The following is an 18,152-nucleotide window of genomic DNA, read 5'->3' as shown; positions in this document are numbered from 1 at the left end:
AAAACCTCCTGCAGCACAAATAAGGCAAGGCAGTAACTTAGCTAGAGCAAAGCCAGTACACTCTGATATGAAAAAAATGGAACCTCTTACACGAATACAGAACACAGGATGTGTTAAAATTTAAGGAAGTTCATTTCTATGCAAATAGATTGAAGTCAAAGTTTTCCTCAGCCCAAGGGAACATCTTTATCATCACTGTATTACAACAGACTTTGGAGGTCATTTTACACAGTCCTATTTTACAAAGCTTGTCACTATATTTTACAGTCTAAAAGATGAAGTGATTTGTCTAATGGATTCCATTTTAAATGGCTTAAGGGAGCGCAGTTTAAATACCCCACTAATAAATACTCAGAAAATGTGTTGTATGAAAGGAGAGAAGGTGAGCCCTTCCCTTGACAAAGACAGAAGAGGCCCTCGGGCCTGATAACACAGAGTTCCCGGCATTTCACTATTTTTTTTTTATCTTCATCTCACTGTATTCTAAGAATTCTTTTTTTTTAAAAAAAATCTCAGCTCACTGCAACCTCCGTCTCCCAAGCTCGATTCTCTCACTTCAACCTCCCAAAGTAGCTGGGATTATAGGCACCTGACACCTCGCCTGCCTAATTTTTTTGTATTTTTAGTAGAGACAGGGTTTCACCATGTTGGCCAGGCTGGTCTCAAACCCCTGACCTCAGGTGATCCACCTACCTCTGCCTTCCAAAGTGCTGGGATTACAGGCATGAGCCACCATGCCTGGCCAAAAGCACATTCTTTGTACCTTGGCACTTTTCTTAGCAACCTTCTCTGTATCTTATCCTCTCTTTTCCTCCATGTTATATTCAAATATGACTTTTAAAACATCTAACATAGGAAGATGGCTTTATTGTTAAAAATGTCTACTAAAAGCAGGCATAGAAAAAAGTGAATGCTTCTTCTCAGATAGTTTCCTGTGCTCTGTCATTGTTACGGGAAAGGGGTCGCGATCCAGACCCCAAGAGGTTCTTGAGTCTTGGGCAAGAATTTGGGGTGAGTCCATAAAGTGAAAGCAAATTTATTAAGAAAGGAGGCTGGGCACGGTGGTTCACGCCTGTAATCCCAGCACTCTGGGAGGCCGAGGTGGGCGGATCACAAGGCCAGGAGATCAAGACCATCCTGGCTAACATGGTGAAATCCCGTCTCTACTAAAAATACAAAAAATTACCCGGGCATGGTGGTGGGCGCCTGTAGTCCCAGCTACTCAGCACGCTGAGGCAGGAGAATTGCTTGAACCTGGGAGGCGGAGATTGCAGTGAGCCGTTTGCGCCCCTGCATTCCAGCTTGGGCAACAGAACAAGACTCCATCTCAAAAATAGTAATAATAATAATAAAGGAATAAGAGAGTGGCTACTCCATACGCAGAGTAGCAGCATGGGCCGCTGGTTAGCTGTTTTTATGGTTGTTGATTATATGCTAACCAAGGGGTGGATTATTCATGAGTTTTCTGGGAAAGGGGTGGCCAATTCCCAGAACTGAGGGTTCCTCCCCTTTTTAGACCATATAGGGTAACTTCCTGACGTTTCCATGGCATTTGTAAACTGTCACGGCGTAGTGGGAGTATCTTTTAGCACATGCTAATACATTATAATTAGTGTATAAAGAGCAGTAGAGACGACCAGAGGTCACTCTCATCATCTTGGTTTCGGTGGGATTTTGCTGACATCTTCACCACAACCTGTTTTATCAGCAAGGTCTTTGTGACCTGAACCTCGTGCCAACTTCCTATCTCATCCTGTGATTAAGAATGCCTAACCACCTGGGAATGCAGCCTAGAGGTCTTTTACCCAGCCCCCTATTCAAGATGGAGTCCTGTGGTTCAAATGCCTCTTGACATCATCACTCTTCAAAAATACTTTGTAAATCAAGATTAATAATCAATTTATTGGCTATTATATAACTTACGGAACCTAGCATTCCAGATGGTATAGAATTAAATAATTTTGCACTTTTCCTGTGTTTGTCTAATGTTGAGTCAATTAACTTCAGAGCTGAGGTTTCAATACCAACACAGGTGACAATTCCCTTGCTGGTTGTCTAATACATCTACTCTCTTATGCACCCATCATGATAGAATTTTTCAGTTCAGCTCAGAAGTGGCCAAAGGCTTCAACACCCTTCAAAATAATGGGACTGCATTCCAAGTTCTGGCCAATGGTACATAACAAGGGTTTTGTGTGGAACCTTCCTTAGGAAAAGCAGGCTTGCTCTTTGCCCACTTGGATCATGAAAATGAGCATCTCTAGGAATGAGGGTGCCTCAGGTTGAGACTTTGTGGAGCAGATCCAGCAACCAGCCCTCAACTGATCGCAGCTCTTCATGCGCGAGAGAAAAATAAACTATCTCATTCAAGCACTGTGATTTGGGGATCCTATCAATGGAGCCAAAATGAGCACTAACACACCAATTCCATCAGTTGGGTATCTGAAAAATAAAAGCATGTTTCAAAACTTTTGCCTATCATTTGAAATTCACAGGATTTCATGTTACCATAGAAGATAGTCGGCTGGGCATGGTGGCTCACGCCTGAAATCCTAGCACTTTGGGAGGCCAAGGCAGATCACCTGAGGTGAAGAGTTCCAGACCAGCCTGGCCAACATGGTGAAACACCATCTCTACTAAAAATACAAAACATTAGCCAGGTGTGGTGGCAGGCACCTGTAATCCCGGCTACTCGGGAGGCTGAGGCAGGAGAATCGTTTGAACCCAGGAGGCGGAGGTTGCAAGGTTGCAGTGAGCTGAGATCACGTCATTGCACTCCAGCCTGGGCAAAAAGAACAAAACTCTGTTCCCCACCCCCGCAACAACAACAAAAAAAAGAAGATGGTCCCAGTCATGATTCTTTACAAGTCCTAGGTTCTAAGGAATGGTTTAATAACAAGTCAATTACATAATCCTGGATAAAAATTAAAAGAGGCCGGGCACTGTGGCTCACGCCTGTAATCCCAGCACTTTGCAAGGCCAAGGCAGGTATATCACCTGAGGTCAGGAGTTCGAGACCAGCCTGGCCAACACGGCAAAACCCTGTCTCTACTAAAAATACAAAAATTAGCTGGGCGTGGTGGCACATGCCCATAATCCCAGCTACTCAAGAGGCTGAGGCAGGAGAATCGCTTGAACTCAGAAGGCAGAGGTTGCAGTCAGCTGAGAGATCATGCCATTACTCTCCAGCCTGGGCAACAAAAGAGAAACTCCGTTTCAAAAAAACAAAAAAAAAAAATTGAAAGATAAACTTGGTACATAAATTATTTTGTAAATTGAATCTCAGAACAGCAATATATGAGATCGATAAGCAAACAAAACAAATATTGCATTGTCGAGGTTTTCAAATTTTTTTATTTTTAAGAAAATAGCCAGGAATCATTTTATTCCTACTGTGGAAGAATTATGAATTATTCAAGATCAATCTTTAATTGCTCAATGTAAATTAAGGTTTCATATGATTTGAATATAAAGTATCTTTCAGAAGCTAAGTAATCTAACTAACTGCTCCCTTGAGCCCAGGAGGCAGAGGTTACAGTAAGCCAAGATTGCATCACTGCACTCCATCCTGGGCAACAGAGGGAGACTGCCTCAAAAAAAAAAAAAAAACAACTTACTAACTGCTGAATCTTTTACATTAACTAAGCTTAATTTTCACGTTATCAATTGTTTGTATTGCTCATATAATATTTGAATCATTTTTTCAAAATCATTTGTAATGACTGAAAGATACAGGTTTCCAATGTCTGAGATAAGTAAAAGTATATCAATTAATATTAGAACACCTACCTTCTTCAAGAAAAATATGTTAATGGCTTACTCATGGTTGTCTACTTTTGACAGACAGGACTCGCTGGATTTCCTAGGCCGACTAGGAATTCCTAAGCCTAGCTGGGGAAGGTGACGGCACCTACCTTTAAACATGAGGCTTGTAACTCAGCTCACACCTGACCAATCAGGTAGCAAAGAGGGCTCACTAAAATACAAATTAGGTTAAGAGCGGGAGGTAAAGAAATAGTCAAATCATGTATCGCCTGAGAGTACACGGGGAGGGACAATGATCAGGATATAAATCCAGGCATTCAAGCAGCAAGTGGGCAACTCCCTTTGGGTCACCTCCCATTACATGGGAGCTCTGTTTTCATTCTGTTAAGCCTTGCAACTGCACACTCTTCTGGTCTGTGTTTGTTACAGCTCGAGCTGAGCTTTTGCTCGCTTCCTCCACTGCTGTTCACCGCCGTCCCAGACCCACCATTGACTTCCACCCCTCTGGATCTGGCAGGGTGTCAACTGTGCTTCTGATCCAGCGAGGTGCCCACTGCTGCTCCCGATCGGGCTAGAGGCTCACCATTGTTCCTGCATGGCTAAGGGCCCCAGGTTCATCCTAATCGAGCTGAACATTAGTCACTGGGTTCCACAGTTCTCTTCCATGACCCATGGCTTCTAATAGAGCTGTAACACTCACCACATGGCCCAAGGTTCCATTCCTTGGAATCTGTGAGGCCAAGAACCCCAGGTCGGAGAAGGCTTGCTGCCATCTTGGGAGTGGCCGCCACCATCTTGGGGGCTCTAAGAACAAAGGCCTGCCTGTAACACTTTTACCACAGAATTGAGAAAACAAATTGACTTGTAATTTTTGTTTCTCTCACATTCAATGTCGCTGGCAAACATACTGCCTACCAGCTACTCCTCAGCCTTACACCTTAAGCATACGTCCTGATCTTACTCTTCGAGTTGAGGGTTTACCATCTTGACACTGGGTAGCCATGTTTCCCTGAGGCTACAGATTAAGAGAGGGGTCACCAACTCATTCCATATGCTCTCATCTTGGCAGAGCAGGCCTACAGGTCAATCCCATTCCACTTGTGCATTCATTCTGGTCTGTAACAGTAACAAGGTCTGGATGAAAATATCATTGAAAAAACAAACTAGAAATATTCTAAAATAGTTGTCATTTTCCTTCCATAGACAATCAGGGAGTTTATATCTTTGAGACAGAACCCACACAGACTCACTTTCTCTATGCAGTCCTTGTTTCCTGCCATTTTAATTTTAGATGAAAATGAGACATATGAGTACAGTGAAAAGTAACACCACCATCTGGAAAGTTATACATAAGGAAATGCAATGAGGACTATAGATCCTTCAGCCCCTATTCCAGTACTCTTTAACAACTCTGCTTTCTTGGGCAGGAATTCATGAGCTATAATACTTAAGAAGATTTTCATCTGTAGGTTTTAGGATTTTCTTATCGGTCATATTCACCACCCATCCTGGAGCAAGACCAAAGAAAATCTGTCTTGGATCCTTCCTAGTACAGAGCATTTTGAAGAGTTCATCTTTAGTGATATCAGGTAAGATATAACCATACTTCCTGGCAAGTTCAAGTCGTGCTTCAGGAAATTTGGCAGGATCTGCCAGGTACCCACGATTCTTTGCATCAGTGTAATATGGCACCAGTTCTTCTGGTGGAAGCATTCTTTTTGGAATGGGTTGTCCACGAAGAAAGAATGGAACAGGTTTGCATACAATGTCTAAAAGAAAATTTAAATTTAAAAAGTGAGATGCAAATATTAGCTCATAGACATATCTAGAGATGTAGCTCCAACATAGAGATGTAACTCTGTAACAAAGAGATGTTACAGAGTTGCTCTTGATTATTAATTTTTATTTATTTATTTTTGAGATGGAGTTTCACTCTTGTTGCCCAGGCTGGAGTGCAATGGCACCATCTCGGCTCACTGCAACCTCTGCCTCACGGGTTCAAGCAATTCCCCTGCCTCAGTCTCCCGAGTAGCTGGGATTACAGGCATGTGCCACCGTGCCCAGATCATTTCGTATTTTTACTAAAGACAGGTTTCACCATGTTGTCAGGCTGGTCTAGGACTCTTGACCTCAGGTGATCCACTCACCTGGGCCTCCCAAAGTGCTGGGATTATAGGCATGAGCAACCATACCCAGCCAATTATTAATTTTTAAATATTAGTGAGATAAGAACTTAATTCCAAGAACTTTTTATTATATATGCTTGTCTTACGTAAGCAAATGGAAATGCTTCATTTTCAATAGTTTGCATCTTGAGAGGCAAAGTTACTCCCCGGGGTTACCAATGATTAATGAATTTCTAAACGTTGGTAACATTGTACTTAAGCCCCATGTTAAAACACAAAACATTTTTATGGCATACTGTCTACAGTGTGTTAGAGCAAGATGGAGTCCTGCTGCCCATACCACTAGTAGGAAGTCCTAAAACAGAAAACTGAGGTGTCCAAATGGCAAGTCAAAGAACCATGAAGACTCCAAAAATGCTTATATGAATCTTGTTTAGAAATTAAGAAGAAGTATTAAGATTTCTGGAAAACCAATTTTACTAAAATGAGTTATCTTAACCAAAGAGCAGGCGAAGAAATTTTATGTGAAACGAACCAAGGAATGCTGCATAGCCCCAGTTCTGTTTTTAAACATTTTAAAGTACCCGAGACATGTGTTCTGAAAGTGAGAGTGAAAAAAAGGCCTACGCACAAGATATCACAGATGCCAGAGGGCCTTTAGATAGCTTAGAAAACAATTACACAAATAGATAACTGTACGAATACAACTGACACTCTACTCATCATGTGTTAGCAATGCACCCTTAACCAAAGCCGGTTACAGAAATCAAAACAGTACTAAGGAAATTACTGAGAACCTTAAAATAATAGTACATATGTCACAGAGCACTTACAAAGTTTACCTGATTTAATCTATGGAATCCATTCACACATGTATAGTGTTTGGTATACAATGAGACAGATGTTAACTATCACCCACCAAGGCATAAGCTCTGTGAAGGGAGGGATTTTTTTTTTTTTTTTTTTGAGACAAAGTCTCGCTCTGTCACCCAGGCTAGAGTATTGTGGCATGATCTCGGCTCACTGCAACCTCCACCTCCCAGACTCAAGTGATTCTCCTGCCTCAACCTCCCAAGTAGCTGGGATTACAGGAATGCACCACCATGCTCAGCTAATTTTTGTATTTTTAGTAGAGATGGGGTTTTGCCATGTTGGCCAGGCTGATCTCGAACTCCTGAACTCAGGTGATTCACCTGACTTGGCCTCCCAAAGTGCTGGGATTACAGGCGTGAGGCCACTGCGCCCGGCCAGGAAGGGACTTTCAACTCTTGCACTACCGCCTCTCCATCAGCTGGAACAGTATCTAGCAAACACTAGCCACTGGCTGTTTGCTGAATGCAAGAATATGACAGCTGTTTTATACAGCTCTAACATACTGCATTACCTAGCAGTATCTCCAAACAGGGCAAATGAGAAATGGCGATTAAGAGGTACTCCAGGCAGGCCACTCACAGAAATGAGAACTGGAAGCTATTTGCTAAGGGTCAAGACCAAGAATTAGAAAGCAGAGCCACCTAAAGCCAGGTCATGCTCTGGATAAACCATCCTACCTATTTCACCTACAACAGAGGGTAAGTAAATACTGCATGTCCTTGAATCATCAAGAAAGTATCTTCAAAATATATTTAAGAAAGAAGTTTGTAGGCCAGGCACAATGGCTCATGCTTTTAATGCCAGCACCTTGGGAGGTAGGAGAATTGCTTGAGCCCACAAGTTCAAGACCAGCCTGAGCAACATAGTGAGACCTCATCTCTACAAAACATAAAACAAAAAAAATTAGCGTGGTGACGGGCACCTGTAGTCCCAGTTACTCAGGGAGCCTAGGTGGGAGGATTTGAGCCCAGGAGTTTGAGGTTGCAGTGAGTGGAACTGCACTCTAGCCTGAGAGAGCAAGACCATCTCAAACAAAAAGAGAAAAAAAAAAATTTCTGGCCCGGCATGGTGGCTGACACCCATAATCCCACCACTTTGGGAGGCTGAGGCAGAAGGATCACTTGAAACCAGGAGTTTGAGACCAGCATGGGCAACACAGTGAGACCCCCATCTTTATAAAAATCAAATTAGCCAGGCATGGTGGCACACACCTGTAGTCCCAGCTACTCATGAGGCTGAGGTGGGAGGATCACTTGAGCCCACGAGTTGGAGGTTGCAGTCAGTCTTGATCACACCACTACATTCCAGCCTGGGTGACAGAGTGAGACCATGGTGCAAAAAAAATTAAAAATTTTCTATAACTTGGAAAACTAAAGTACAACGAAGTAAATTATTCAGAGCCAAAATTACTAAGTGATAAACCTGTGATTGGATTTGTTTTATTACTTTTTTAACAAAAAGCTCCTGGGACAACCCGCAGAGCTGCTGGAGAGAGCCACGCACAAGAGCATCAAGGCTGAGGGTGCCTCAGAAGATGCCAGCTCAGGGTGGCGGAGGGCATCTGGCTAGAGAACGAACGCCACCACCACATTCTGTGGTAACAATGACTGAAAAACACACTAATGCAAAGTCCTTCCAAAATGTCTGTGACTCTTTTAAAGAAAAATACTGGTTTTCGTATCTGAGGCAGCTCACCCTAAAAACTGAGTGACGGACCAAAATAAGAAAAGATGCTCATCTATAATAAACAAGAGGGAAAATGGAATCACCACGTTGGCGAATTTTTTTTTTTTTTTTTTTGAGACAGTCTCACTCTGTCACCCAGCCTGGAGTGTAGCGGCGCAATCTCAGCCCACTACAACCTCTGCTCCCAGGTTCAAGGGATTCTCCCACCTTAGCTTCCCGAGTGGCTGGGATTCCATGCGCCCGCCACCACACCCCACTAATTTTTGTATGTTTAGTAGAGATGGGGTTTCACCATGTTGGCCAGGCTGGTCTACAACTCCTGACTTCATGTGATCCACCCACCTCGGCCTCCAAAAGTGCTGGGATTACAGGCATGAGCCACTGCGCCCAGTCTTTGATGAATATTTTTAAGAAGCTTTCAATTATGGGAAAAAGGAAATGGTAGTTATTTGTTTCAAACTCTACATACAGACAACACAAATCCTTCCCTTTTTCCTTTTTATATATTAATTTTCAAAGAATTTTCTTCTAATCATGCAATTTGGCCAGGAAATGTTTAACTCCCATTTGAATGTAAAAGCACCAAAGAATCCTTTGTAAAGCATTTAGTCAACAAGTTACATTTGGTTGTCATCTCTGCAACTTGAAAAATCCAATTATTTTATTCAACAAAATTAAAGTGAGCCTCTTCTAGATACCAGGCATCGCTTTATGTGCAGGAGATACAGCAGGTAGCAAAAGGTCTCCATCATCCTGAGAGATGGGAAAGAAAGAATGAACGGGGAGAGAGAGAAATGAACTTATACTTTGTCAGCTGGTGATAGCCGCCAAGGTCAAACATAATGCAGGGCAAGGGGACAGGATGTGCCTGTGCGTGTGTGTGTGTGCATGTGTACACCACGCATGTGCATGTGTGTACATATGCTCTTTTTTTAGTATAGGTAAGAAAGATCTCCTAATAAGCAGAGACCTGGAACAATGGGGCCCAAAGCCATGAATATTCCACGTGGGGGAAGCTCCAGGCAGGGGGAACAGCAGAGGCCGAGGCTGAAAGTACATAGCACACAGGTCTCGGAGTGTGAAGGAAATCCAAAGCAGGTGGCCAGTAAGGGAACGGAGGGAGCAGGGGAACACCAGGAAAGACAAGAGCTGGTGCAGATCACAGCCAGCCTTGTAGGAGCAGCGTGGACACCACTGGAGGTTTTGTGCAAAGGAGTGATAGTCCATGCTTTAAAAGGAATCTCGTGCCACGTCACTCCACTGCAGATGGAAGCAACAACAGAGTGGCCACCTGAAGGCCCACAGTCATCCAGGCAAGAGGACAGTGGTTAGGACAGACTGGCAGTAGCTGGAGAGGTGGTCAAATGTGGATAGTTTGAAGAAACAACTCAAAAGATATATTAGGGCATAAAATAAAAAGTTCAGGACTCCAAATTTTGGATGGACTTGTCATTTACTTACATAGGGAAGACTACAAGATGAGCCAGGCTGAGGTAAAAGAGAAAAGAGGGGCTGGGTGTGGTGGCTCACACCTGTAATCCCAGCACTTTGGGAGGCTGAGAAGGGCAGATCACTTGAGGTCAAGAGTTCGAGACCAGCTTTGACAACATGGTGAAATATGTCTCTACCCAAAATATAAAAATTAGCTGGGTGTGGTGGCAGGCACCTGTAACCCCAACTACTCCGGTGGCTGAGACAGGAGAATCGCTTGAACCTGGGAGGCAGAGATTGCAGTGAGCAGAGATCGCGCCACTGCACTGCAGCCTGGGTGACAGAGCAAGACTCTGTCTTAAAAAAAGAGAGAAAAAAAGAGACATTTCAGACATACTACATTTGAGGTACCTGCTAGACACATTCAAGAGAATTTGCCAGGCAGGCAGATGCAGTTCTACAGTTCAGGGGAGGGGCTGAGAGCCTTTTTTGCCCTTGGTATTTGTGTCAGCAACATGCTATGTTCTTTAAATCATAATAATCCATATGGTAGATGTAGATCAAATACTACATCCAAACTACTACCAACATTTGCCATTCACTAAGTAATTTAAAAGTAGCAGCCAACATAAGACAAAGAGAGAAAGAAGAAAATGACCATGGAACAAGCTTACCCAGACTTCTTGGATCATAGAAGGCTGTAGTAACAACACCACCATTTTTTTCAATGGCAGCAATAGCCAGTTCTGAAGCCAACTGTACTTCAATATTAACTTTTGCCTTAAAGGTGTCAGCACCCTGAAATATGTCAAAACAGTCTGTTGGTAAACAGCTTGGCTAAAAGTAAATTAATTATGTCAAGCTTCCTTTTTAAACAGTATTTTTCCCTCCAAAGTGCCTATAATGTAACAGTACAGTTAGCCCTCCATATCTGTGGGTTCCACATCTGTGAGTCAACCAACTTGGATGGATAATTTTTGGAAAAAAAGTAATAATAAAAAATAAGGCTGGGTGCAGTAGTTCATACCTGTAATCCCAGCACTTTGGGTGGCCAAGGTGGGTGGATCACCTGAGGTCAGGAGTTCGAGACCAGCCTGCCCAACATGGAGAAACCCCGTCTCTACTAAAAATACAAAAAATTCGCTGGCTATGGTGCCGCACACCTGTAGTCCCAGCTACTCAGGAGGCTGAGGCAGGAGAATCGCCTGAACCCAGCCAGGGGGAGGTTGCAGTGAGCCGAGATCACACCATTGCACTCCAGCCTGGGCTACAAGAGTGAAACTCTGTCTCAAATAAAATTAAAAATAAAATAAGGCCAGGTGCAGTGGCTCATGCCTGTAATCCCAGCACTTTGGGAGGCCAAGGCAGGAAGATCACCTGAGGTCAGGAGTTCGAGACCAGCCTGGGCAACATGGTGAAACCCCGTCTCTATTAAAATACAAAAAGTAGCTGGGCATGATGGCGGGCACCAGTAATCCCAGCTACTTCGAGGCTGAGGCAGGAGAATCACTTGAACCTAAGAGGAGAATCACTTGAACCCGGGAGGTAGAGGCTGCAATGAGCTGAGATCGCACCACTGCACTCCAGTCTGGGTGACAGAGCAAGACTCCATCTCAAAAAAAAAAAATAGTAATAATAATACAACAATAAGAAAAGAATTCTTTTTTAAATATAGTATAACTATTTATATAGTATTTACATTACTTTCAATGGCAAAAGACACAATTACTTGTGCACCAACCTAATATTAGGTATTATAGGTAATCTAGAGATGATTTAAAGTATATGGGAGGATGTGGCAGGTTATATGCAAATACTAGGCCATCTTAGAGACTTGATTATCTGGATTGTAGTAAGAGGAGGCGGTCCTGGAACCAATCCTAAGGGGTGACTATAATTCCTATTTTAAATATCTCTGCTTTGAGGTCCTATCACTTTTTTCTTTAACATTTTATTTAGGCTACCTTGTTTTACCAATTTTCAATCCATGTAGGTAAGACTGACTATATTTCCATTTTACGTACACCTACTAAGCATTCATTCCTGGTACTTCATTAATAGCAGGCTGCTTAATCCTCATAACAACCTTATGATAGGATTATTGCTGTCTCGACTTCATAGATGGAAATACCAAGGCACAGAGAAGTTAAGTAATATGTCCAAGGTCACGATGCAAGGATTCTAATCCAGGGAGTCTAGTCACAGCATCTGTATTTTTAACCACAACATTATGCTGTCATAGATAAAAACTAATCTTCCTTATCCCTAAGTAAGTCAGAGGCCAGCAGGAGGTTAAACAGGGGAACATGCAGGCTGGAGCAGATGGAAGAACAGCATATCTGACAAAATCGACAAAATCTGAGCTTTGGAGAAGTTGGCCTCACTAGGGCAAAAAAGAGAAGACAATAGAAATTTCACTTTGCATTCAATATTGACTTTATTATAGCCTCTAAGCTGGGGGAAAAAAAAACAAAACAAAACAAAAAAAAACACCTCTCCAATTTTTCCTAGAATAGTCAACACTAGAATGTAGTTCTAGGCCGGGTGCAGTGACTCATGCCTGTAATCGTAGCACTTTGGGAGGCCAAGGAGGGCAGATTACTTGATGTCAGGAGTTTGAAGCCAGCCTGGCCAACATGGTAAAACCTCATCTCTACTAAAAAATATAAAAATTAGCCGGGCATGGTGGCACGTGCCAGTAATCCCAGCTACTTGGGAGGCTGAGGCAGGAGAATGGCTTAAACCCAAGGTGGAGGTGAAGGTTGCAGTGAGTCCAGATCGCGCCATTGCACTGCAGCGTGGGCAACAGAGCAAGACTCCATCTCAAAAAATAAAAATAAAAAAAAAGGAAAAAAAAAAACAACGTAGTTCTGAACTCCGAAAAGTTAAATTTTTGGTCACAGTTAGCATGGGCTATATTTTTCTCTAATTTCAAAGCAGATTCTGATAAAAACAAAAAGATGGCAGCATTACCACTCTACAGCAATAGAAAGTTTTCATGAAGCTGAAACAAACTGGCTCCCAGTTTAGCTCCTTCTATTAATGACTAATTTTTCATGTATTTCAAATATATTCCATAAATTCTAAGATGCATTTTCACACTTTTTTTATATCTAATACTGGTGTGTGTTTAAATCAACAGTACCTTCGATTCAATAAAACAGGGTCTTGCTGTATCATTTGTGATTTTTAAGCAATCCATAGCTTGCTTAACCATCTCCCTATTTTGGGGCACTGGTGTCAGGTCCAGTATTTTCAGTAGTATAAGTGGCATTTTTAGGACTGTCTTTATATTAGGTTTCTTTCATTTTGCTTTTCCTCGAGAACATATATTTCCAAACTGATAATTTTGTGCTAAAGGATCAAAACTGTCTTATTATTCACTATTTACTGCAAATCTGAAATCACAGAAGTCAGTTAACAGAGCTATAAATGATGTGTAATTGCACTTACTCAACCAGTGCCCTGGGGTAGTTTTCACGGTTATTTTTGCTGATCTAATAGACAACACCTAAGGATGTTGGGATGTGCAGTTTAAGGGCTGATGAGGTCATGGATTTCCATATGTTAAGTTACATGTGTATTTCCTTATACACACCCAGGGTAGAATACTGAGGCTTAATCTTGTATTTGGTATTCTCTTTTCAAATTACTTTATTTGGAAAGTTTTTATCCATACAGTTCACTTTTTCAAAGGAATCTGAAAGGTTTTTTCATAAACATATGCTTCCCTCTAGTGGACACTAACTTACCTATACAACTGTATTATTGGCAAACAGTAGTTGATTAACAATGTCCAAAAAATTTGGCCGACTGTGGCTCACGTCTGTAATCCAGCACTTTCGGAGGCCGAGGCAGGCGGATCACCTGAGGTTAGGAGTTCAAGACCAGCCTGACCAACATAGTGAAGCCCCGTCTCTGCTAAAAATACAAAATTAGCCTGGCTTGGTGGCGCATGCCTGTAATTCCAGCTACTTGGAAGGCTGAGACAAGAGAATCGCTTGAACCTGGGAGGTGGAGATCTCAGTGAATCGAGATCATGCCATTGCACTCCAGCCTGGGTGACAGAGTTAGACTACGTCTCCAGAAAAAAAAAAAAAAAAAAAGAGGCAGAAAATTAGCTGGGCCTGGTGGCAGGTGCCTGTAATCCCAGCTACTTGGGAAGCTAAGGCAGGAGAATCGCTTGAACTCAGGAGACAGAGGTTGCAGTGAGCTGAAATGACATCACTGCACTCCAGCCTGGGCCACAGAGTGAGATACCAAAAAAAGAAAGAAGAAAGTAAAGCAATGAATCAAAGCACCTGCCCTCAAGGGAGCTTATGTTCTAGTGAGGAAGACAATGAAAACAAATGCATAACTTGGTAATAAATGTCAAGTGTTCATATTTATTCAAAGAAAAACACTTTGGGCAGAGTAAAGGAAACAGTGTGATTCCTGAAGCAGTGCAAATGCTCTTTTAAAAAGCCTCTCAAAAAAGACCTTCCTGGCCGGGCGGGATGGCTCACACCTGTAATCCCAGCACTTTGGGAAGCTGAGGTGGATCACCTGAGGCAGATCACCTGAGGTCAGGAGTTCGAGAACAGCCTGGCCAACATAGCAAAACCCCATCTCTACCAAAAATAAATTAGCCAGACGTGGTGGCACGTGCCTGTAGTCACACCTACTCAGGAAGCTGAGGCACGAGAATAGCTTGAACCTGAGCAGCAGAGGTTGGCAGTGAGCTGAGATTGTGCCATTGTACTCCAGTCTGGGAGACAGAGTGAGATTCCGTCTCTATTTAAAAAAACAAAAGATCTTCCTGATATGTTGACATTCGAGCAGAGAACGAAAAGAAGTAAGGGGGCACCAAGCACAGTGGCTCACGCCTGTAATCCCAGAAGTATGGGAGGCGGAAGTGGGTGGATCACAAGGTCAGGAGTTCAAGAAGGCCTGGCCAATATAGCAAAACTCCATCCCTACTAAAAACATAAAAAATTAGCCAGGTGTGGTGGCACGTGCCTGTAGTCCCAGCTACTCAGGAGGCTGAGGCAGGAGAATCTCTTGAACCCGGGAGGCAGAGGTTGCAGAGAGCTGAGATTGTACCACTGCACTCCAGCCTAGGCAACAGAGCGAGACTCCATCTCAAAAAAAAAAAAGGGGCGGGGGGGGGGGGCAAGCTTTACAGATACGCAGAGGAGCATTCCAGGACCAAGGGACAGAGCCCTGCCATGATAGCATGACAGCTTTCCAAAACCACAACGATCACCACTACATAAGGGTTATAAACACAAATGGGATAAAAATAAAGGGGGTAGAGTATTGATTATCTGAAAATCAAAAATATCCTTCTACAGGCCAGGTGTGGTGGCTCACGCCTGTAATTCCAGCACTTTGGGAGGCCGAGGTGAGCAGATCAGTTGAGGTCAGCAGTTCAAGATCAGCCTGGCCAACATATTGAGACCCTGTCTCTACTAAAAATAAATAAAATTAGCTGGGCGTGGTGGTGGGTGCCTGTAGTCCCAGCTACTCAGGAGGCTGAGGCAGGAGAATCACTTGAACCCGTGAGGTGGAAGTTGCAGGAGCCGACACTGCACCACTGCACTCCAGATCCGGCAACGGAGCAAGACTCCATCTTAAAAAAAAAAAAAAAAAAAAAAAAAAAAAAATCCTCCTATGTAACACGAAAAGACTTACCTCCTCGACCAGTTGGACACCATAATCCCTTTTAAGTGGCTGGATGCTCACACCTCTCCCATTGACAAGCTGGGTTAAGTCAATTGGTTGAGTAGGATCAACACGACCCAAATCAATCAGATACTGCAGCCTATTGAGACTCAAAGGCTTATACTGGCGTCTGAAACTGTAAAACAAGAACGTAAGAGTTGGAAAACTTTCATCTTCCTGTAACTTCTCCAAATCAACTCAAAGGTTTGTCTTGTATTTTCCTCTACCAATTTTAATTATTTAACTAAATAAAACCCTCTTGAGCATAACACAAACATGCAATATTGCTTGGTTTTGGGTAATGAAACCTGTACCACCTGTGTTCCACTAAAAACTATTTTTCTCTCTAAGCATTTACTTCACTTATTTACACAAATAAATCTGTGGAAAATTTAACTTACTATGGAGCTCAAAGTAATAATGTAGTTATCATTTATTAGGTGACTACAGTGGGCCAGATTTTTATATATACTATTATTGCTAATTCTCTTAATAACCATTAGAGCAGGCATTAGAATCTCCATTTTGCAGGTCTGAGTGCAATGTCTGGGCTTTTTTTCCTTTTAATAATCCAGGCAAAATTTCATTACCAAAAAATGGTTCAGGGGAACAGTAGCAAGTTTGCTTCAAAGTGAATTTAAAATTTCTACCAAACTATTTTTAAGGTGCTTTTTAATGGAAATTGGGGACCTGTACTTTTAAAAAGCAAAGCAACCTTACCTATGTCCTTCGTTAAACCCGTATTTTGGGATTCGGATGTAAAATGGAGTCTGGCCTCCCTCAAAGCCCAAGCGGGGCCGGGTTCCTCTTTGCCTTTCTCCTTTATGGCCTCTGCCACATTTTCTACCTCTTCTCCGACCTCTTGGTCGTCTCTCCTACAAGGAAAGAGAATTTTATGAATTTCAGATACATTTCTAAAAACTGCCTTTCAGCTCTTCACTTTTTGTTATGCTATTCATTCATCCAACCGACCAGTGCTAGCTAACACTATTGTGTGACAAGCATGTCCTAGTTGTTCAAAGGTCCACACACTCTGTTAGCATCTTTGCCTCTAAAGACATAGCTAATTCTTGTAACCAAAGTCCAATCGTGTTTCAAAAGCAAAAAGTAAAGGTTGGGATGGGGATAAGGTTTTTGTAATAGGCTGAAACTGAAAAAAATCCTAGAATTAAATATCCACAACATTTTAGATAGTGAAGAACTTTTTATTTTGAAATTAATTGTAAATATGCAAATTTTATTCATAAACCTGTAATTTTATTTAAAAACTAATTTGTTGAAGAAAATCTTTTCCTTAATTTACTTCCTGTCATTTCACGAAAGCAACGAATTGACTGTTAAAATGACAGTACACTGTCAACAGCTTTTCTAGCTGTATTTAGTGAACTGCAGAAGGGACAGCTGCGATTCAGATCTTTCCAATGAACATAAAGATCCACGGGGAAAGCACTTCATTTTAAACCCAATTTTGAATGACACAATGACTTTGTAGTTTCTGCGAGTCGGCTTCTCCGCCTAATATCTTTACGCTTTTAAACATCACCTTATTAAGAACTGGGTGCGGCCGGGCGCAGTGGCTCACGCCTGCAATCCCAGCACTTCGGGAGGCCAAGGCGGGCGGATCACGAGGTCGGGAGTTCAAAACCAGCCTGGCCAACGCAGTGAAACCACCTCTCTACTAAAAATACAAAAATTAGCCGGGCGTGGTGGCGGGCGCCTGTAATCCCAGCTACACGGGAGGCTGAGGCAGAATTGTTTCTGGGCGACAGCGCAAGACTCCGTTTCGGGAGAAAAAAAAAAAAGAAATGGGTGCACGTGGAAAGATTTCCCTCTGGGCAGTAAGGGAGAACAGGCACGAGGCAACCCTACGTTCATCCCAACACCCTCCCAGAAAGGGCAGTTCTCCTAATGACAGGGAGAGAAGGGCCGCTTTCATCGCCCCGGTTCCCAGCGCTTCCCCGCACCGCCACTACCCATTTACCGGTTTCTTGGAGCCGGGATTCGGCTTTAAGTTGGCCAGGCTCACACGCGGCAGGCCCCGGAGTAGGTCCAGGGCCCGGGCCCGACCGCCGTGCAAAGGACCGGCCATAACGCGCAGACCCAAGAACTTTCAAGGTCGCCCTGAGCAGCTCGGAGGCCTCGTGGTCTCGGGGGCTGCTTTACGGCCGTGGTCCCGCCCCTGTCGCGCTGCAGCCGCGCGCGCAAGCTCGGGACTCGGGCACAAGCGTAGGAGTCTGCAAGCTTGTCTCGGTTGTCTTTTTAGTTCTTTGGGGGTGTGATCTTATTTTCCGAGGTGGTGCTTTGTCCTCGGGGTCCCTTTTAATATTCTGAACGTAAAACCTCTTTCGCCAAACAAGAGCATGCACTAAAAACACTGCGTTAAATAAAGGATCTTTTTTGAGTCAGTGTTTGGCCTTGCCTGTTTGTCTAGGCAGTGTCTTCTCTGAGGTCAATGCAGAATCCAGAGTAAAGCAAAGTGAGCTGTTAATTATTAGCTTTTGAGCTTGCGTAATTATACACCGTGAGGTACAAAAATAATACTCAGAGTGCACCTATCAAAATGCCTGG

General features: G+C 43.0%; 1 protein-coding gene and 1 pseudogene across 1 annotated transcript; one reads left to right on the top strand and one right to left on the bottom strand.

Annotated features, from left to right (window-relative positions):
- The first annotated feature begins 360 nt into the window (after positions 1-360).
- LOC112630884 lies at positions 361-463 on the top strand (annotated as a pseudogene).
- Positions 464-5,011: 4,548 nt separating this feature from the next.
- MRPL15 (mitochondrial ribosomal protein L15) lies at positions 5,012-17,754 on the bottom strand. Its single transcript, XM_025394652.1, has 5 exons — positions 17,566-17,754; positions 16,305-16,459; positions 15,555-15,720; positions 10,556-10,679; positions 5,012-5,534 (listed from the first exon to the last, which is right to left on the bottom strand). Exons 1-5 carry the CDS (start codon positions 17,671-17,673, stop codon positions 5,197-5,199), a joined length of 891 nt encoding a protein of 296 aa, XP_025250437.1. The 5' UTR covers positions 17,674-17,754; the 3' UTR covers positions 5,012-5,196.
- Positions 17,755-18,152: the final 398 nt, after the last annotated feature.

The sequence above is a fragment of the Theropithecus gelada genome, chromosome 8 (genome assembly GCF_003255815.1).
Source record: "Theropithecus gelada isolate Dixy chromosome 8, Tgel_1.0, whole genome shotgun sequence".
Classification (NCBI taxonomy): Eukaryota; Metazoa; Chordata; class Mammalia; order Primates; family Cercopithecidae; genus Theropithecus; species Theropithecus gelada.
The sequence above is the reverse complement of the archived record's forward strand: the minus strand, read 5'-3'. Positions and strand labels throughout refer to the sequence as shown.